The 22,476-nt window shown below is 34.8% G+C and overlaps 1 protein-coding gene across 1 annotated transcript in view; it reads left to right on the top strand.

Annotated features, from left to right (window-relative positions):
• CREBBP (CREB binding lysine acetyltransferase) overlaps window positions 1-22,476 on the top strand; it is a 148,331-nt gene that overhangs the window by 117,465 nt on the left and 8,390 nt on the right. The window contains exons 20-30 of the mRNA XM_074196859.1: window positions 2,720-2,800; window positions 4,660-4,716; window positions 7,420-7,497; window positions 7,855-7,922; window positions 14,834-14,984; window positions 15,446-15,592; window positions 17,117-17,230; window positions 17,684-17,849; window positions 18,353-18,520; window positions 21,371-21,532; window positions 22,067-22,348. Of these exons, the coding sequence (XP_074052960.1) occupies window positions 2,720-2,800; window positions 4,660-4,716; window positions 7,420-7,497; window positions 7,855-7,922; window positions 14,834-14,984; window positions 15,446-15,592; window positions 17,117-17,230; window positions 17,684-17,849; window positions 18,353-18,520; window positions 21,371-21,532; window positions 22,067-22,348 (1,474 nt within the window). The remainder of the gene's footprint in view (window positions 1-2,719; window positions 2,801-4,659; window positions 4,717-7,419; window positions 7,498-7,854; window positions 7,923-14,833; window positions 14,985-15,445; window positions 15,593-17,116; window positions 17,231-17,683; window positions 17,850-18,352; window positions 18,521-21,370; window positions 21,533-22,066; window positions 22,349-22,476) is intronic.

Genomic DNA, 22,476 nt, shown 5'->3' on the forward strand with positions numbered 1-22,476 from the left:
TCTTCGTTTATAAATTAACTCTGAGCCATTGTTTGCTTGCTGGGCAGCTTCCCTCTAAGACTTTAAAAAATGATATATTATCAAATTTCTGAGAGGTCTTTGTTATGCCTCTGCTGAAATCAGCAGGCAGTTTTCTTAGTCCATTCTAGGTTTCAGCTTCTTTAACTTTGGTTGTAGGTTTTTTTTTTGTTGTTTTTTTTTAGTTCTTTGTCATATTAATTTTTTTAGTGCGTAGGTTAAAAGTAGAGAACTTAAGAAGACCTGCCAACAGTTGAGTATCTGGTGTTGCATTTTTTTTTAAATCATTTTTTAAAATATGCATCAATTTGATCATCTATAAATGAAATTGATGTTAATTATCTCAGTTGTCATTTAGCTGAATTAAATTCTTTTAGTATTCTCTCAGTGCAAACATAAAACATGTCTATTAATTGCATCATGGAATCACTCAGACTTACATGTGTAATTACAATGACAATTTTGTTTTAAGCAATATAGTTTTGGTGGTTGTTCATTTCTCAGTGTTCATTAGCTCTCATTGACTGCTGTATGCTTGTTACAAAAATGGATTAGAATGCCCAATTCAGTCACTGTTTTGTGAAGGGGGTATATTTGTTAACACAAAGCTCTGGATTACTGTAGTATATTGGCTATTGGTCATTTAGTTTCTAGTGTCAGTACTGTTAAATTCTCTCAAATGGTCATAATACCACTCTCTTGAAAGTTGTGTTTAAAGGAATTATTCTTTCAGTATGGTTTATTTCCATGATTTCTCAGCATGTTCAGAAAAGAGTTAACTAGGCAGGATTTTACTTTAGCTGACTGATAAAAATGAAGACAGCTTCTTATCTTTTTTTTCTTTTTTTAAACATTCAAGTTGTTAATCTCTTTTTTCCCAGTCAGAGTTCATGATCTTGACAATTTAAAATCTGAGTTAGTATAAGGAGTTGCCTTTAGAAGAAAGATCTTATTTGTAATCTTCACTAATGCTAATGTTGCCTGCAGCGCCTCTATCTTACTTCATCAAACAAGTGTGAAAAGTATGAATCATTTTGCATGTTTTAAAAAATACTACATTTTATTTATTGGCTTTATTTGATTAGTTTGACAGTGACTAAAAAGAATGACTGCTACCTTTCTCTGAGAATAGATTCAGACTCTACAAATAATATATTCACAAAAATAAGCATAAGAAAGCAGTTTGATCACAATAGTTTGTAGCTATGTGTTTGTGAGTGATTGAATGGGGACCTCTAAGCTGCCATATTTTCATCCTGCAATTGTTGGTTCAGTGTGGCACTCTTGAGTCTTGTTATAGTGTCATTAATACTAATCGTTCTTAGCATCTTTTAGATGTAGCATTTGAACACTAAAACTGCATTTGATTGTGCTGCCGTTGCTGCCTTATCCTCATTCTTTGCTCATAAATTTCACCTTCATTAAGCCTATTTATTTTGACAGTATTCTTGTAAACCCACCCTGCTTTATTGCAGCACTGACTTGTATTTTTGTTTGTTTTTTTTTTCCATTCATGTTTTAAATCATGTCCTTTCCAAACATTTAGTAATTTGTTTTTTTAATCGTTCTTATTTGACAACTTGGACCCAAGCTCCAGATCATCTTAAGGAAAAAAAATGTAATAGATAATTTTTTTTCAAATGCAGATTGTAACTTTATAATTATATTCTAAATTTTCTTAATTTGGATTGCCATCAAGTTACAGCAGTAGATTGCTGAGTATCTCAGATTGGCTACTGATTGGTCATGGGACCAAAATTCCTAAAGTTTAGAATTGAATTTTAAGCCCTGAGAGATGGTTCATCTTACTACCATATATTGTATTACCTATACAATATATTATTATTTTTCACATAAATGCTTTTTTATAAATGGCTGGAAAGTCTCTGACCCTCTCAATTGCATTTCTGTTAAATGTTTGTCTAGAAAATGGATTTGGTTTCATTTGTATTGTTATCCAATGAGCTAAGCAGTTATATTAATTGTATATACCAAATTAATGAAATTAAAAGCAAAAACCAGTTCTGAGTGTTCAACATTTTCAATGATTTTAAATTATTAAAAATTCTGGTTTAAGATTGGGAATAAAACTATGTAATGCTTGCTTTTCAAGCGTAAATTTCGTTGTTTTTTTTTTTGTCCAAGAAAAAGGCAAAAATCTGTTTTAAAATTTACTTTTTTAGTCCCTTCACCAGAATATTCTAAGCAGAATATTCTGTTAAAAGCAAATTTGTTGAATCTCAAAACCTGGAGTCTTTTAAATTTTTCTAAAGAATAACAAATTTCAGATTCCTAAATTTAGGATACACATAATTTTAGTATTAACAACATCCTGCAAATCATTCCAAGTCTTTGAATCTGATTGACAATCTATCATTTGTTAGTGATGATGGCCTGTAATGTATGAAATGAGACCGAATGCTAATCAATGCTTTGCCTTGGCTTTCTGCTATGTGTTGTCTTGGTGTTTGCGTCTTACCTTTATGTCTGTGCTATTTGTTCCCTTCCCTGTTCTCTAATCCTGCCCTTCCCCACCTGCCCCCTCTGTTCCTTTTCATTGTCCTCACTGACCCATCAATCAACCAACAACGCCCCCCCTTCGTCGTGGTGATCTGCCCTGCTCTGATTGGTGGCTTCGTTGCTTGGGTGGCTGTGTGTTATGATGGACCAGTTCACCCAAGTATGGCCTTCTTGCTGACAGGTATCATTTCTGTGAGAAGTGTTTCACAGAGATCCAGGGGGAGAATGTTACCCTGGGTGACGACCCTTCTCAGCCCCAGACGTAAGTACTATCACGATTTTCCTGTCATTTTGAATGGTATGATATCTTATAGAGAGCCTTGTCAAGTATTTTTTTTTTTAGTTCTGACTTGATTAGTTGCTATTTGTAAAATAAAAAGGAAATCTCATTAAATTTTGGTTTCACAAGGCAATGGGATTTAGTGACTTGCCAAGGGTCACACAGCTAGATAATAATTGTCTAAGGCTGGACTTGAATTCAGGACCTCTTGACTTCAGGGCTAGTGTGTTAGCCACTATGCCACCCAGCTGCCCCCCCCATTAAGTTTTTAATTAAAATGTGTTACCACATTTGTGTGTCCCTTTCCCCTCAAATAATTAGGAAATGTTCAGAATGCACATCTCTTACCAGTTTTTTAGGTACTCTTTTTTTTTTTTCCAATTTTTTTTTTATAGTTATTTAAGGCAATAGGGTTAAGTGACTTGCCCAGGGTCACACTGCTTGGCAATTATTAAGTGTCTGAGGCTGGATTTGAACTCAGGTCCTCCTGACTCCAGGGCTAGTGTTCTATCCACTGTTCCACCTACCTGCCCCCTAGCACACTATATTCTATTATAATTTAAGGTGTATCTTGCCTTAGCTTTTTTTTCTCTATATAGATACTTATTTTCTTTCCTTGGCCTTGGAGATAAAAAAAAATTTGCTTTCAAACCCTTCTCATGCTTACTAGTTGTGTGACCAACTCAGTATCTTTGAACCTCAGGTCATTCTATAAGACTTCTTTGGTGGAGGGCATTCTTGATCCTTGATATGTTGATAATAAAAAAAAATACCTGCTGATGGAAAATATTGTTAAAAGTAGTTTAGCTCCTGCTGTTCTTAGTCCAATTTATGTTAGCTTGGTATACAGAGTGGCAAAATTATTACAAAAATTGTTTTTCTCAAATATGTATTAGTTACTGTGATAGATGCCCTATGTAACAGATTGTTTAGAAAAATTTGACCAAAAATTAAACGAAATTATGATCCTCTGAGTAATTCACTGAGTCATCCTTTGTCTTGATTGGCATAGTGGTTAGTGTGCCAAACCTGGAGTTCAAATATGACCTCAAACACTTAAAAACTATGTGACTCTGTTTGTCTGTTTCCTCATACATAAAATGAGCTGAAGAAGGAAAGGAAATGGAAATGTCAAGCACTAGTATCTTTGACAAGAAAACACCAAAGGAGGTCAGAAAGACTCAGTCATAAATGAAAAACCTGAACAGCAACAATAATTCCCTTGTGGTTATAAATGAAAGGGTGGTGATGCTCTAGGTTGAATGAATTGACTTCCTGGAAATAAGGTGGTCTTGTTTCCTTTAGATTTTAGTTTGCCTTCAGGTACTTTAGTGTATGGTGTGTAAAGTTGTATACGTATCAGACACCTTATGATAAATAGTATCTTCTTGTAAGTAGATTATAAAATTTCTTTTAGAGAGATCTGCGTTTTCCAACATGCCCAGAGGGAAATGGTGTGTTTGAGACAAGGCAAATTATTGCAGTATAACTGAAAGTCTGAGTCTTTAAGGAAGGAGACCCCAGTTAAAATCTAGTCCTTGCCTTTACTGTCCATGTTTCCCTCAGTAAGCACTCTCTATACACACACTCTCTCTCTCTCTCTCTCTCTCTCTCTCTATATATATATATATATATATCAACTGAGGTTCACTTTGCTCTCCTCTTGTAAAATGATTTCACTCAAGGGTATTTGTGAAGGAAGGAATTCATATGGGGTAAAGCACTGTATAAATATTAGCTGTTGCTATTATTATTTTGTTATTCCCTAACTAATAGAAACTTGGCAGCAGGTGACATTTCATAATAATGACTTGTGTTTCTTTGATGGAATTTTTTTAAAGGACTATTTCAAAGGATCAGTTTGAAAAGAAGAAAAATGATACACTAGATCCTGAGCCGTGAGTATACGCCATTTCTCTATGATCAGATAATTCATTTTAAAATTGAGAAAATTGTTCTTGATACTGGAGAAGTCCTCCCCTCCTTCCTTTTTTGGTATATGTTCTGTGAAATATATCATCTCTGTGGTGGAGATTTCTTTTTAAGTTGTTTCTTAGACGATTTTCTTTGGGTTTTGTTTTTTTTTTGCAAGGCAAATGGAGTTAAGTGGCTTGCCCAAGGCCACACAGCTAGGTAATTATTAAATGTCTGAGACTGGATTTGAACCCAGGTACTCCTGACTCCAGGGCCAGTGCTTTATCCACTGCGCCACCTTAGCCGCCCCTCTTAGACGATTTTCTTAGCATGAATTTACAGTGGAATTGTTTCTTAAATATTAGAACCATTCCACCTGTTCTCAAAGGACGTACTTTTCAATACTAAGCATTTTGAAAGTAACATCTAGTCAATTCTAGCCCCTCACCATTGAGAAACCTAAAAGATATTTTCCCAAAGGCTCCTGCCCTGTTTTCTGTGTGTGAAGTAGCAGTTGGAAATAGTAAGGAGAGAAGCTCTTTGCCATGAGAGTTTGGATCCCTTATACCTATTTTTTTATCCTGCTCTTTGGCAAGCCCCTCACTTCTCTGGATCTCATTTTACTTAACTTTTGACTGTTGAGCTCTAAGCCTTTTTGAAATTATGTTAATTTTATGATTTCTAGGTTCCCTAACTTCTTTTTTAGATTTTTTTTTTTTTGCAAGGCAATGGGGTTAAGTGGTTTGCCCAAGGCCACATGGCTATGTAATTATTAAGTGCCTGAGACTGGATTTGAACTCAGGTACTCCTGACTCCAGGGCCGGTGCTCTATCTACTTCACCACCTAGCTGCCCCAGGTTCCCTAACTTTCAATGAAATTACAGCATTATGTTAAACAAAGTTGCTTTAAAAGTACTTTTCATTAAACACTGCAGAGTTTGCTTCAACTTTATGTTCTTTTTATTGCTAGTTGGTTGCTTACTTAGGAAAAATGCTGGGCACTGGCCCTCTCTACCAATGGTTTCATATTAGAAGGTAGCATGTTCCTACGTGCAATTCTATTTTCTTTCTGGAAAATTCCATTTTTTACATCACTGTGTCTTTATCTTATGATTTGTACAGTCTTGAAGTCAGCATATAGATTTGGAAATGATTTTTTTTTCAACTCCTTGTCTCACAAATTGTTTGGATATTTTCTTTTACATACAAATATGTGTGTATTCTACATATATTCACATGTATGTAGGAAAGATACTAAATACCAGAAGTCAACCTTGCTATTAATTGAAACTTATTTTTGTTGGGATAGCAATACCCTTTCAGAGAAAAGATTACAAAAGTGACTCTGATATAGACAGTTTAAAAATTTTGATTAAAGCTCTGGAATGTTATTGTATTTAATTCTGTACAGTAGAGTCTTCATATTTATAAAAGTTTAACTTTTCAAAAATGGATATTTAAAAATTCTGAAAGGCATTCATCTTAACTCTGAAATTAATAGTGTCAGTATTGTATAAACTTTAACATGCTTTGTAAAGTTGTATTCTTATCAAATGCCTTTTGATAAATGGTGATATTATCTTCTGATAAGTAGATTATAAAATTTCTTTAAGGAAGAGATCTGCCTTTTCCTTCAATCCCGAAAGTGTTAAAATACCTTCTGTTAGCAATAAAATTTACTTTATACAAACGTATTTGCATAAACACCTCCTTAAATGAGATAGTATTACATAGATGGGAACATTATTTGTCATTGTTAAAAAAAAATGTCACATGTATTTTTTTGGTATCGCTCACTCTCAAGCCAGTGTCCCTAGTTGAGCATGGTTTTAAAAACTAAATTTGGAATTAAGAGTATCCCCCTCCACTTACTGCTCTTTGTAAGTGTGAATAATTCACTTAAACTCTGAACCTTCCTCAATTTCCTTATTTTCAAAATGGAATTGAAAATGATACATATATACTATTTCTCTCAAACAGTAGATGTAAGAATAGAAAATTCTTTGCTAACCATGACTTTCTTTAGAAATAAAAATTAATCTTGAAAATAACTGATTTTACTATGTTCAAATTTAAGAAGTTGTCTTCTTCATTTGAGTAGAGTAGTAGGCCTAGAATTAGGAAGACTTGCTTCCTGAGTACAAATTTGGGCTAGTTGTGTGACCCTTTGCAAATCACTTAATTATTATGTTTGCCTCAGTTCTTCATACGTAAAATGAACTGCTAAAGGAAATGATAAACCAGTCTAAGTAGTATCTTTGCCAAGAAAACCCCCAAATTGGGTCGCTGAGAGTTGAATATGAAGAAATATGACTGAACAATAGCAGCAACAATTCTAGAGTAGACCTTTTCCTTTTCCCATTTTGATACTGTTTCTTCTTTAAAAACACATTTTTCTTTCCATATATTTAAGTTACTTTGTCAAAGAAAAAGAAACCAAATTTAATGTTTCCACTTGTTTTTTAATTATTGAATTATTTGGAAAATAAAAAGTACTGGAAGGACTTAGTTTACCATGTCACCTCAGTGATAAATATTAATTATGTAAGATATATGAAAAGTATGGAAATGATCATAGATTCTAATAAGTAAACAAGGAGAACAGTATAAAATCAATCTAAGGACATTAAAAGAGCCATAGTTGCATGGTTCTGCTTTCAAGAAAATTTGCTTTCTCTTTCTTCCAGCTTTGTTGATTGTAAAGAATGTGGCCGGAAAATGCATCAGATTTGTGTTCTGCACTATGATATCATTTGGCCTTCAGGGTAAGTCATTCCCTTCTTGGACTTAGATTCTTATAGAAAAGTTAAAGAAGGGCTTTTCAAATAAAAAGTAAGAGTTTCTATAACTTCCTGTTTCTGATGATGTCAGATTTGTTCTAAATTTTATTTTCTTAGTTTTATATGTAAGAATTTGTTAAAGGTTAATTTTAGTGCTAGTTGTTTTTCTAGAAACCACAAAAATTAGTTTGAAGAGTTTTTATTGTTGATTTTTAATTGGCAATGAAATAAACACACATATGTATAGATGAGGAAATACTTGATAGTCTGATGCTTGAACTAAACACTTGGTGCACTGTATGAATATTCTGCTAATCATGCCTATTATTGTTTTATTTACAGCTTTGTCTGTGACAATTGCTTGAAGAAAACGGGTAGAACTCGCAAAGAAAATAAATTCAGTGCTAAGAGTAAGTTTCTAGAAATTGTTTCTAGAAATTTTTTTTTTGTTCTGGTTTATGTCTATTAAAGATTGCTTGGACACAATTTATTGCTGCCTAGTTTGCCCAGTGTTCTTGTATGAATCTATTGAGGTATTTATAGTTTTATGCGTGCACACACATTTATTTATTGTCGTTATGAGCATTACCAAGTTTGTTCTCAAAAGGTGCTTTTGCTAGCTAGGCATTTTTATTGCTGTGCTTTTTTCTTCCTTAATGTATTATCTTTTTTTTTTTAATTTAATGCAGTGGGGTTAAGTCTCTCGCCCAAGGTCACACAAACCAGATAATTATTAAGTCTGGGATCAAATTTGAACTCAGGTACATAAGTATCCAAATCCTGATTTTCCTTGGGCATTAATATTCTACTATGAGGCAGAATCTCTTATGATTTCATGATATTTGGGATAAGTCACTTATTCAAGCAGATATTATCAAGTTCCTACAATGTAATATGTTTTGCTCTGCACAGTGATATATGCAGTGGTGCTGGATCTAGAGACAGGAAACATTGGTTCAAATTCTCTTTCATCTACTTAATGTCTATGTGCTAGGGGATAAGCAGTCCTCTGTTTCTTCATCTGTAAAATGGAAAGATGAATAATTATTCTATTAATAATCTTTAGAAATTCTTTAAGCGCTATATGAATGTGAGGACTTTTTTATTCCATGATCAAGACATCAGAAAATGAAAATTTAGTTTTAACTGGATAAAACTTTAACTTGGTCTCTTATCTCAGACTGATTTGTCTTGTGAACTAACATACACACCAGTGTATGTTCTCGAAATACATGGTGTTGCTTTGAGCAAAGAAGAAATAGAAAGGAGAGGTGGGGTTAAGATTAAATTCTGAAATCAAGTACAGAGTCTGTCCACAAGCCTTAGTGCTGTATTATTAACATAATTATTCACTACATTGAGTTATTTGTATGACTGTGTCTTTCGAATAATGAAGATAACAGAAAAGTGGCTAAGGCTGTTTTTCTGTATGTTGCTTGAGGTCAAGAGAGAGTAGAACTAAATACTAATGAAAGCACTTAATTCTGTTTCACAAATCTTTGTGTCATCAGCATCCTGGGATCATATATTTTAAGCACCAGAAAGGACTTAAGAAGCCATGTGATCCAGTGATTTTTTTTTTTTTTTATGTTATAGATAAGACTTGAGAACAAGGGAAATGAAATGACTACTTAGGATCATGAAAGTGATAATTTTAAAATTTAAACCAAGGTCCCTGGCTCCAAATCCAGATTTTTTTACCTTGTCCCTCACTGCCTCTGAAATGTTTAGGTTGACAGGATATACATATACACATACACATACACATACATATACATATACATATACATATACACATATACCTATACATACATATATATATATATAAAAAATTTAGTACAGAAAGAAACAGAAAATATTCAGTTAACTCCCTTTTTTAAAAATGAGCATAAAGTGATTCAGTAGCCATAAGTTCTTAAAATATTAATTTCATTTCACTATGTGAAATGTAGGTAACCTACTATTCATGGTCTTTAAACTGCTTCAGTCCCTAATTTTAAAGGTTCTACTTTTAATTCAATTAAAAAATCATTAAGTGCCTGCCATGTCTAAAAGTAATTTTTCCAAGAACTATTGATGCAACAAAATAAACAAATGATCTCTGTCCTCGGTGAGCCTATTAAAGCATTCACATTTATAAATTCAAAGTAATTTTTTGGAAGATGGCACTAATACCCATAGGGATTAAGAACCATTGCATTTTAGAGCTGAAACTTCCCAGAAGCTAAAAATTTTGAGAAGCAAAAGGGGGGAAAGGGGAGTATGGATAAGCCTGTGCCAATTTACAGATATAAGAGATATAATGCAATGTTCTGGGATTAGATTGTCGCAGAGTCTAGTTTAGCTTCGGTAAAAGGTGTAAAGTGAATGATGTCATGAAATAAGCCTGAAAAGGTGAATTAGAGTCAGATGTTCAGGGTTTTAAATTCCTAACAATGGAGTATGTGGCAGACCTGTATAAGATGATCTTGGCTGCTTATGTAAGTGATAGATTGTAATGAAATAGAAGATTATGAAAGTCAAAAAAGGAAAAGTGTCATATTCTAAGCAAGAGATCATTTGAGACCGACCATATTAGAGTGGTGGCTGTTTAAGTGGAGAAGGGGAAGTGGATGAAAAAATATTACAGAGTTAGTATCCACTAGATTTGGTAACTAATTAGATATTGATGTAAGAAAGAGCAGTGAATCACAGATGACTACACAGTTTCAAAATCCCATGTGACTGGACTAATGATTCCATCAAGGAAAGTAAAAATTTGGATGAAGAGGTAGGTATAGATAGATATCTGCTATTGTTTTAGAAATAATGAGACTACCATGACTATTTGATAGATACTGAGAAGATTAGGAGTAGCTGTAGCTACATGGCAGGTGGTGAAAAAAGATTAATTCAGAATAGAGAGATTAGAGTTAAATGTATAATTTGGGGGAAGTGTCTGCTTAAAGATTATAATTGAATTTATTGAAGTCAGTGAGAACACTGATAGAGAAAAGTATGGTAAAAATATGGTCCAGGATCAACCTAATCCACATTTTAAAGGCTTATGACTAGAAAAAGAGAATGAGAAGTAGTCAGAAAGGTAAAAGGAGAAAAAAGCCAGATAGAGGTCAAGAATAATGAAGATTTGAGAAAATGCCTAAACTTGATAATGAATGGGAGGATGTTGGTAACTTCAATAAAACAATTTTAACCTAGTGATGACCAGAAAGATTTCATGGGATTGAGAAGGGAGTGGAAAATAAAGTATTCAAGGTAATTAGCATAAATTGCTTTTTTGGGATTTGGCAAAGATGGCAGTTTGAAGTAATAATGTGGTCAAAAGGTTTTTTTAAGGACATGGAAATGTTGAGTGTGTAGAAAAGGGGCTAGTAAGGAGAGATTCTTTTATGAGGCACTTTATAATCAGTGAGTTTTAATTTGCTACTTGTAATAACTCCTGGGAAGCAATCATGCAAGTTGTTATTTAAAGATTAGGAAAAGGAAGTACCTAGAAGTCAAGTGAGATGACCCTCCCAGGGTCCTACATCTAATAACTTTTGGATCTGTATGATCCTTTCTACCTACCAGACCATCTGGCCACTTTCAGGCAGAGTTATTCAAGCAGACATTTTTGGGTTTTTGGGTTGGATAAGTCAAATTACTCTTATGTGCTGTTTGGAAATTGATAACCAAGAAGGAATCAGAAAAGGGTAATCTTAATTTATTTCTGGTTTCATATTTGCCTTGGTATTGTGAACAACACTCCTCACCTCCAGTGTTAAGCTTATAATGCTTCTTTGATAACTTGAGACTGATTGGTTTTCTAAAAATGTTTATTTGACTACAGCCTAATTTTTTGCACTGCCAGTCTTGTCCCAGTAGCTGGAAATGGAACCAGTTGAGAAAATTATTGCTTAGCCCAGTTTCTGATTAGAGAAATAATGAGTCATGTTTGTGGAGATATCTTGGCTTATATTTTAGCCTAGTGTTTGTGTAACTTTCTTTGCTGCCCACCTCCACTTCTTAATGACTTGTGAACATGATGAGGAAGAGCATCTCTAGTCTCTGAGAGTCTTTCAAAGACCACAGTATGGTGCTTATTATATTTAGACAGCATTGTAATAAAAATTCTTGCTTTCTTTGTTCTGTTAATTCAAGTGATTTTTGTCAAAAGTAAAACAAGTTAAGCTATAGAAGATAGTCTCTGATTTTTCTCAATACTTGGCATTTTAAAATATATGCTTCAGGAGAAAAGAAACTCATTCCATTTACCATGTGAAAATAGATAAGAGTATTCACACAAACATTATTAATACCAAATATTGTCAAACTCCACAGAATAATATAGAGCTCTTGTATTAACAAGACAAAAATCTCCACTCTTGTGGGATAGTAATTATCCAAGCCCTTATTTTCCCTTAGCATCAGTAATGCTTCCCAATGCCATCCTGGCTTGTACAATTACATGGTTATTTAAGTGTCTAACCCCAGTGATATTTTTCTGTCCAGTATCATGAATGAGAAACTAACTGGTAACATTTGACTTGAAATACCTGTGTATTGTCTTATTTTTACAAGGGAAAATATTTCCCTATGGTATGTTCCCAGGATCTTTTTATTAAGTATCTATTCATAACCTGTATCAGAAATCTCTTGGTAGTATAATTTATTCAACTGCTGACCAAAATTTGTATAATCTTAGCTTATTGTCAAGATTTTAAGGTCCAGCCTAAAGGTTTATCTACAGTGATGTATATATTATTTACATAAAGACTTAGAAATTAGGAAGTTTTAAATGTAGGAGATAATTTAAATGCAACAGCTCTAAATTGAACTTTTTATATAATTGTAACATTGGACATGAATTCTGTTTTACCTACTTACTAATAGGTTAAAATTAAATAAGACTTCGTTTTTATTTCTTAAAATACTATTGTGTTATTTCCTTAATTTTTATATTCCTGGAATATGGTGAGATAATTTTACTCTATGCTAATCAGAAGTTTCTTGGTCTTTGTCACTATAATACAATGCTGATGGAAAGAGAAAATTGCTAAGAAAAAAGCTCTGCTTTAAAATTACTAATATTAGGGGGCAGCTAGGGTGTAGTGGATAAAGCACCAGCCTTGGAGTCAGGAGTACCTGGGTTCAAATCCTGTCTCAGATACTTAATAATTACCTAGCTGTGTGGCCTTGGGCAAGCCACTTAACACCATTTGCCTTGCAAAAACCTAAAAGAAAAAAAACTACTGAAATTATATTAATATGCCTTTAGTTCAAGGTAAAGGGAAGGGAAAATCCAACAACCAACCAACCCTGCATTGAAAAAATGTGACTCAGAGCCAGATTTTGTATGCCAGTGTCATTTCTGTTAAATAGCCCAATGAGTGTGTGTTATTCTTCTAAATATAAATATAACATTCAGAATTTGGTGAATTTCTCCCAGATTGTCTTTGTATTTAGTATACATTGTTTTTCTTTAGAATTTTATATACTATAGGGTGGCTAGGTGGCACAGTGGATAAAGCACCAGCCCTGGAGTCAAGAGTACCTGAGTTCAAATCCGGTCAAATCCGGTCTCAGACACTTAATAATTACCTAGCTGTGTGGCCTTGGGCAAGCCACTTAACCCCATTTGCCTTGCAAAAAAAAAACCCTAAAAAAAAAGAATTTTATATACTATAGTGGAAGGACAGTGAAGAATGCTTCATTTTATCCTGGATTTTAATGCATCGGTATTTAATGATCAATTAGTATTTCATGGGCTATCTGGCATGTTATTCTATCCCAGGTGCTAAGGTTCATGGACCAGTTTTTCTGTTTCCTTCTCCAGCTTAATTTTGTAGGTGAGGAAACAGACCAACAGAGACAAATTACTTGCCCAGGGTCACATAGCTAGTAAATATCTGATGTTGGTTTTGGAGGAAGATGAATCTTCCTTATTCCAGGCCTGACACTAGCTTGTACTACAACCAAGTAATCTTGTCCATACCTTAATAACAAATTTTTGGAGTTGTCTCAGATACCTACAGACATTTTTCCCACTGTTTAGTTACAGTATCTAAAACAACATTTATGGTGTTGTTGTTGAGTTGTTGTGTCTAATTCTAAGTTGTGTCCATGGATTATTGTTCACCCAGTCCTTCTATTTATTTCTCCAAGTCTATCCAAGTTCATGTTTGTTGTTTTTATGGTAGTATCTGACCTCTCATCTTCTGCTGTCCATTTTTCCTTCAAGTCTTTCCCAACATCATGTTCTTTGCCAATGAGTCTTCTCTATTATTCCTTCTATTTCCTAAAAGAAAAAAGTGATATCTTAAGAACCAAGGAAGAGTAAAGGGAGTTGGGGGCAGCTAGGTGGCACAGTGGATAAAGCACCAGCCCTGGAGTCAGGAGTACCTGGGTTCAAATCCAGTCTCAGACACTTAATAATCACCTAGCTGTGTGGCCTTGGGCAAGCCACTTAACCCCATTTGCCTTGTAAAAAACTAAAAAAGAGTAAAGGGAGTTGGCCTAGTGACTACTTTGACCACAGCCCTATCTCTTTGTAAGGCATTTGGGGTTAAGTGACTTGCTCAGGGTCACCTCACTAGTAAGTGATAAGCACTTGATCTCAGTTCTCCTGACTCTGGGACCTAGAGCTCTATTGACTATATACCAGGGCTATCCAACATAAAAGTTTTTTTTGAAACAATAGACAATATGTTTTGATTTGCCATTTTAGTGAGATCTCTTAGTAGCTTGACTTTATTTGCTAAAGTATTTAGTAAATCCACAGGCGGGTTGCATAAAGTCTCATTGCCAGACACACTTTGGACAGCCCTGTACTATTACTACCTAGGTGTCCCCTAACGACTCCCCCCCCACCTCTGTTTTTCAAAAAAAAATAAATTTGGAGGGTGGCTAGGTGGCATAGTGGATAGGGCACAGGCCCTAGAGTCCAGAAGACCTAAGTTCAAATCCAGACTCAGACACTTAATAATTACCTAGCTCTGTGACCTTGGGCATGTCACTTAATCCCACTGCCTTGTAAAAACCAAAAACAAAAACTTTTGGTCAGCAACACTTTAGAAGTAAAATTCTTTGTGAGTAGTAATAAATGGTAGTGACAAGCAGAAATGCATTTTCCAATATACTATATCATATTTAACTTCGGCTGTGTTTTGAGTGATGAAAATAATCTTTTAATCAAAGTTATTGAGATTAATTATTGAGTCTGCAAGTTTATTTTTTTTCCCCTGCTTTGAAAGACCAATTTAGAGTGATAGTCTTGAAATACAGATATATTTTGCCTATGCCTCCCTAATTAATCTCTCTTACCTGGTTGTTTTTCCTCTAGGACTACAGACTACCCGCTTAGGAAATCATCTGGAAGATAGAGTTAACAAATTTTTGCGGCGACAGAATCATCCTGAAGCTGGTGAAGTTTTTGTCAGAGTGGTGGCCAGTTCAGATAAAACAGTAGAAGTCAAGCCTGGAATGAAATCAAGGTCTGTTTGGTTTCCAGTGGTTGGAACTATTTTTAAAGGGAACATTTTTTTTTCCCTTAATTTTCCCCTTGTCCAAAGGGAGAAAAAAAAACAACCCTGGATGTGATTTTTTTTTTTTTTGCTAGGCAATGGGGTTAAGTGGCTTGCCCAAGGTCACACAGCTAGGTAATTATTAAGTGTCTGAGGCCAGATTTGAAATCGGGTACTCTTGATTCCAGGGCCAGTGCTCTATCCACTGTGCCACCTAGCCACCCCAGGATGAGATATTTTTCAGTTGTTTTTTTCTTCATATACTGATTTCAGGAAAACTTTTTAGTTTTGGAATAGAAAATTTTAAATTGTTCAGCCCTGAAATTTTTATATTTAAATATTTTAAGTGAATTTTAAAATATATTTATGGAGTTCTAAGTGTAGTCAATTGCATTCAATGTTAGAATTCTAAAGTTAGATATAACTTACAGGTTTGTGGATTCTGGTGAAATGTCTGAATCTTTTCCTTATCGAACCAAAGCACTCTTTGCTTTTGAAGAAATTGATGGCGTGGATGTGTGCTTCTTTGGAATGCACGTACAAGAATATGGCTCTGATTGCCCCCCACCCAACACAAGGTAGTCTTTCACTTCCATTCTTGGTATTTCTTTTTTTTTTTTACATGCTGACAGACTAATGGTTTCTGCTCAAGATCAGGCTAATATAGACAGAATAGGGTTGGAAGAAAGTGAAGCCATAGTTAAGTGAAATCCAATTGTGGGCAAATAACAATTGTAATGAGAAATTTTAAACATAGCTTATTCCTGTAATAATACTTGAGCCTATTGCCATTGCCACTATAAATATTTTTATTATGACACTATATATATAAAGTAAGGAATGTTAGAAAATACAAAGTGCCAGGTTGTTTTTCTTTAACATCTTGCTTTTATTTCTTTGTTATAAGAGTAGACTTCAGTTGGTAATATATACTAGAACATTATTTATTTTTTAAGTATCAATAAAATGTATGTATTTGTACTGGTTAAAAAAAGAACCAGTTGGTTTTGATTGGCAGAGAAAGGATAAGCTATATTACTTTCCTTCAATACAAAGTTTGTTCATTGTAATGAATCTAAATTTAGCTATTTTTAGTGCTTTTTTTTAGGACTATTAATATTGATCTGATTCTGCATTCTTCACTCTATATCACTTTCTACAAGTCTTCCTATGTTCCACATATACTTCATTTTTATGACACTAATATTTTTCCGATTTTGAATATTTTATTTTTCCCAGTTATATGTCAAAACACATAACAATTAACCTTAACAAAAATTTATTCAAGTTCTAAATTTTCTTCCTCTGTCCCCTCTCCCTTCCCTGTGATGGTAAGCGATTTGATGTACAATCTTACAATCACGCAATCTTATTTCATTATTAGTCATGTTGAGAAAGAAATCACAATCCAAACAAAAATAGTAATAAATCATGGGGAAAAAGTAGACTCCATCTGTATTCAGATGTCATCAGTTCATTTCTCTGGTGGTGTATTTTTCATCAACAGCAATATTTCAGTATTCATATACCATAATCTCATTTGATGGTTGGCCTTTTTTTTCTACTTTTTGTTCTTCTAAGAAGTGTTGCTCTGAATATCTAGTATCTGTTATTTATTTACTTGGAGATGGTATGTGTCTTGTAAGTTAGATCACTGGATTAGAAGATATGAGCATTTAATGGCATTTCTCACATAATTACAATTTACTTATAACCATACATACAGCAGATAAACATATACAAATACACACATCTCATATAACTCCTCTAATTTTGACTATTTTTGTTTTCTGATAATTCTGCCAATGTGTGGTGAATGTGGAGTCAGAATTGTTATTATTTGTATATCTCTTTTCACTGCTGTGAAATACTTTTTCATATGATTATTTATGCTTCTGAAAACTTTGTTCTTATCCTTGTTGACCATCCTTTGTCTTCCTTCAACTTACCTATGATAAATGATGTTGAACCTTTTTTTAACTAATAAATAATGATAACTGTACATAGTAACAAGAATTTTGCCCTTTCCAACTTTGATCCGAATGTGGATATTGACAAAATTTTGAGATATACTTTGAATTTAATTAATCACTTTTTCCCAGGCGTGTGTACATATCATATCTGGATAGTATTCATTTCTTCCGACCCCGTTGCCTTCGGACAGCTGTATATCATGAAATCCTAATTGGATATCTGGAATATGTGAAGAAATTGGGGTGAGTTTTTACTTGATAGAGGTGTAGAAAAGGAAATAATCTTCATTTTCCTTTTTTCCTTAATTTCCATTAAATTAAATTTTTTTTAATATTGAGTGTTAGGATTGGGGGGAGTTATTTGTTTTTCATTTTGGGTCTAAATGCTTACTTTTCTCTTTAGTCCTTCACCCTCCTTTCAACCATTTTTACTCAACAGTTCAATCTTATGTTTTTTATATTCCATATATACTTGGGTATATTCAAGTTATATCTCTTCCCCTATTTACCTTTTTTATTTTTATGCTTTTTATGCAACAGTATCACTTCTCTAAATCTAGAAGGATTGGTATACCCAGTTATAAATTAAGACCTGGGAATTTCATGAACAGAACTGAGGGAAGCTAGGAACTGACTTAATGTACTTAAGAAAGAAGTTCTACTCCAGCTCTATTGATGAGTCTGTGTATCCTACAGGTATGTTACAGGACATATATGGGCCTGCCCCCCAAGTGAAGGAGATGATTACATCTTTCATTGCCACCCTCCTGATCAAAAAATCCCTAAACCTAAACGATTACAGGAATGGTACAAAAAGATGCTTGACAAGGCCTTTGCTGAGCGTATCATTCATGACTACAAGGTATTTAGTGTTGAATTACATTGCTTTATGGCGCTTATTCTCATGTATTTTATATATATGCTGTCCTCATTTTCATATTCTATTTCATTTAGGAAATCTTAGTTTAATATCTGTAATGTAAGTGGCTTGCCTCAAGTCACTTACCAAAGTGAGAGGTTGATGCTGGAATTCTCCCTGTGGTATATTTCACTTAGAATAAATTATTAAGTATTTTATAAATATAATTTATTGAGGTTTTCATTTGATTTTGCAAAAATATAGTTTTAAAATGATGGGAGATTTATTTCTCATCATGCAGCTTCTGTTGTTTGTACCTCATTAGTGAGTGTGCCAACGATTATATTTTTGTCCGGGTAACATAAAATGACATTTCATTAAAATATTGGTTATCTTCATCAATAAATGGTATCTGAAAATTGGTCATTGCATTGCAAACAGAGTAATTTTGTATTGGAGCCCATATTATTATTATTATTATTATTATCTTGTACTTCAATCATCAGGACATTTTCAAACAAGCAACAGAAGATAGGCTTACAAGTGCCAAGGAGCTACCATATTTTGAAGGTGATTTTTGGCCTAATGTTTTGGAAGAGAGCATTAAGGAACTTGAACAGGAAGAAGAAGAAAGAAAAAAAGAAGAGAGTACTGCAGCTAGTGAAACCACAGAAGTAAGTGTTCCTTGTGATCTTAAATGTTCACTACTGACCTCTCCCAACTGGAATGTCCGTGATCTTATTAAATGTTGAGCTGAGATAAGGCTTTGTAGTAGCTATTCACTGAAAAATTGTGAGCAAGAGAATGAGGTGATCAAAATGACTTTAGACCTGATGTTGTCAGCTTGTGAAGGTTATATGGGAGGAGAGAGGCCTGAAAGCAGTGAAGCCAGCCTGTTGAAAGAGCTTGTTCTCCTTTCTTTCCAACTCCTGTAAACCATGGCCCTTAATTAACTGTCCCTTCAAGTGTCAGCTGTTGCCATTGTCATGTATAAACCCTACGAAAAGTATATACAGATGCTTTACAGGGTGCAGCATGCATTGTGTCATGTCACTGGTATAAGTTAAATCCTGTCAGCATGTACAGGGGTGGGGGGAGCTGATGGGGGCAGAATTTTAGGAGTTTATTATTATTACTAGCATTGAAGGTCAATCTTGAAATATAGTTATTCTTTGTTAAGAGCTATATGTGATGAGTGCCTATTTCAGTTACTGAGAATGAGAGGAACAAGGGTTCAGAAGTGATGAAACTGCTACATGTTTAGACAGTGGTCAGTGATCCAGATTGGCTGGAGCAGAGTTCATGGTGATAGGCCTAGATAGGTACTTTGGAACCAGATCTTAGCATTTTTAAAGGTGAGATGGATGGACTTGAAATATGCATTATTCTTTAGGCATTTTAGAAACCACTGAAGGTTTTTGAATAGGGTAATTTTTAGGAAGATTATGTAATGGCATTATTTGGAAGCTTCTCAGAAGAACTTATGCATCTTTGGGACAGTACTCTTTCCTGCTTCCGACTATTCCTTTTCTATCTCCTTTGCTGTATCTTTTTCTGTCTCATTCCTTCTAATTGTATTTGTCCTTTAGGGTTCTATCCTAATCCCTCTTCTCTTCTCCCTTTATACTACTTTACTTGGTGACCTCATCAGCTCCCATGGGTTTGGTTACATCTCTATACTAATAACACTCAAATCTGCATCTCTTGCCCTAATATCTCTGCTGACCTCCAGTCTCACATTTCTAGCTATCTTTCAGGCATCATAGAATGAATTTCCAGTAGACATCTTAAGTTCAACATGTCCAGAATGGACCTCATTATATTCCCTCTAAAACTTCCCTGTTACTGTTGAGGACAATGTTAACCTCCCAGACCCTTTGGTTTCACAAGCCTGTTGTCACACTTTTCCTCAGTAACTCTCACCACCCCCATTTCCAATCTTTTGCCAGACTTGTCAGTTCCACTTTTGCAGCAGCTCTTGAACTTGTCTCCTCTACCACTAGCACCACTCAGGTACGAGTCCTCATCCTCTCTCCTTGATGATTGCAGGAGCCACCCCACCCCACCCCCCAAAAAAGGACAACCTTTCCTTCCTTCTACCAAGGAAAGAGAGAATACAAAAGGAAGTTGAAAAGTGGAGAGGGGTTATAGGAGGGTTGTGGTGGAGAGGAGAAAAAGGTAGCAGAAGCTGGACCCAGGGCAAATGTCCAGTGAAGTGGTGGATGAGTGAGGAGATGTATGAGCCAAGCTCTCTCCAATCAGTTAGAGGATGGTAATGAGCTGGTGCATAGAGCATGGGCTTCCTGGGACCTGGTGGATCCCCAGTGCACTGCAGCGAGTCAAATTCTACCTGATTCTGTGCCCCACACTCTTTGATCCAGCAACACTGCCTCTTGCTGTTTCATGAACAAGACCCCCATATTTAGCCTCAGTTATTTTAAGATCACTCTGATTGTAGGAGCATGGGATTTTAACAATGGGAAGAATTAAAGGTACAGAGAAATCAAGTGTCTGTCTTACTCAAAGTTATAAAATTAGTTAGTGGCATAGCTACAGGTCCATCTACTAGTACCTGTCTTCTTTTTTCTCCGTCCCATATTTTCAAATGAGGAACTAAGGGCCAGAAGAGATTAAAAAGCTCAAAACAAGGTCACATAAATTGCTTTCTTGACACCACTTATTAAGTGACAGAACCAAGATTCAAATTCAGATTCTCTAAATCCAGATTTAGCATAGATGGATATACAAATAAGCAACTGGTGTAAATAGCACAATTTGTTTCTTATGATGAGTATATGTAAAGAGAAAGATGTTTGTGCAGCATACTTTTTAAACTATCTTTCAATAATTTAGACGGCATAGATTTGGAATTAGATAAAGAAAATGTTACGATGTCATTTTTTAGCAATACTGGTATTTATGAAGTGTTAATATCTTTACATTAGTTCAGTTTAAAGTAGCAGAGCATGAAAGGTGTTTCTTGTAGAATGGAGAAGGGAGAAGTTCTTGCTCAGTAGCTAGCTGCTCTGGTGTCTGTGAGCTGTGTCTAATAGCAAGTTCAGGCTACCTCCCTACACACACTTCATAAAAGGAGCAAAAGAAATAAATGGGGAAAGCATCTCTGATTTTGTATTTTCCAATTCTTGTACCTTCATATCAACTATTGTTATGGTGGATGGTTTAGAGATAAACTATTAAAACAATATTATTATCTTCAAAGTTTAGTTGGAAAATTTGTAAGAAGCCATTATGTTTTTTGGGGGAAAAATAAATAGAACATGGGAAATTTTGTACTTATAATTTTGCTGCTCTATTCAAACTCTTAAATACCTATTTTTTTGCTTTCTTGCCAATTTTACAACCATTATTGTTATAATGAATGAATTCTGTCACCAGAATAGAAGAAGCTTTTTATCTGCGTAGTGCTCAGCTCTCCCAGGCAGGCCATGGGCCATTGATTGATTCTTTTTGGTTATACCATTATGGGAAGGAATTGGTTTAACCACTTTGCAATGTCATCCTAGGGCAGCCAGGGTGACAGCAAGAATGCCAAGAAAAAGAACAACAAGAAAACCAACAAAAATAAAAGCAGCATCAGCAGAGCCAACAAGAAAAAGCCCAGCATGCCGAATGTGTCCAATGACTTGTCTCAGAAGCTCTATGCCACCATGGAGAAACACAAAGAGGTAAAGTCGCAAGCTTAGCTTTGAAAAGAGTGTCAGCCTACTGATTGTCTGCTTTCAGCTTAGAACCTAGAGATCCCAGTTATCTGTATTTCACTGGCAACTAGGAGAACCCACATAGTCCAGGCTGACTCATAATAATCCCTACTGAGATTCTGAAACTTGTTCCTTTGTTGTGTAAAGAGAAATGTGTTTTAGAGAGGTTACACACTGAACCTTACAGATCAAATTATCCATTTATCCTGGACTATTGTCTCCAAAAGCAGTGCCACTATCTATCATGAATAAAATAATTTCTTCTAAAAGTTAGCTAAGTCATGAAAACTTGATCTACCCATGGTCATTTATTAAGATGAACGTTAGATTTATCCTGTTTTCTAGTGCTGCCTTCTATTCAAATGAAGAAACTGGAGTTAATGTTCTCTGTAGCAGAGTATTGATTACACTTTTTCTGGTCTTGAACTTTGTTCACTTCACTCTCATGCTGTATTTAATACTGATATTTAACTCACCTTAACTATTCTCATTTAACTTTAGGTCTTCTTTGTGATTCATCTTCATGCTGGGCCTGTAATAAACACTCTGCATCCCATTGTGGACCCTGATCCATTACTCAGCTGTGATCTAATGGATGGACGTGATGCCTTCCTTACCTTAGCCAGAGATAAGCATTGGGAATTCTCTTCATTACGTCGATCTAAGTGGTCAACGTTGTGTATGTTGGTAGAGCTACACACTCAAGGGCAGGATCGTTTTGTCTACACTTGCAATGAGTGTAAACATCATGTAGAAACCAGGTGGCATTGTACAGTATGTGAGGTAAGCATTGGACTTTTTTTCCCCTCCCATCTCCACAATGATTCTTTTCTAAATGGATTGCTATTTTGGTTTCTTGCTTCTTCCTTTCTGCACAAGATATACTTTACTTTTGGCAGTGGCTAATATTA

This window comes from Macrotis lagotis, chromosome 8 (assembly GCF_037893015.1).
Source record: "Macrotis lagotis isolate mMagLag1 chromosome 8, bilby.v1.9.chrom.fasta, whole genome shotgun sequence".
NCBI lineage: Eukaryota > Metazoa > Chordata > Mammalia > Peramelemorphia > Peramelidae > Macrotis > Macrotis lagotis.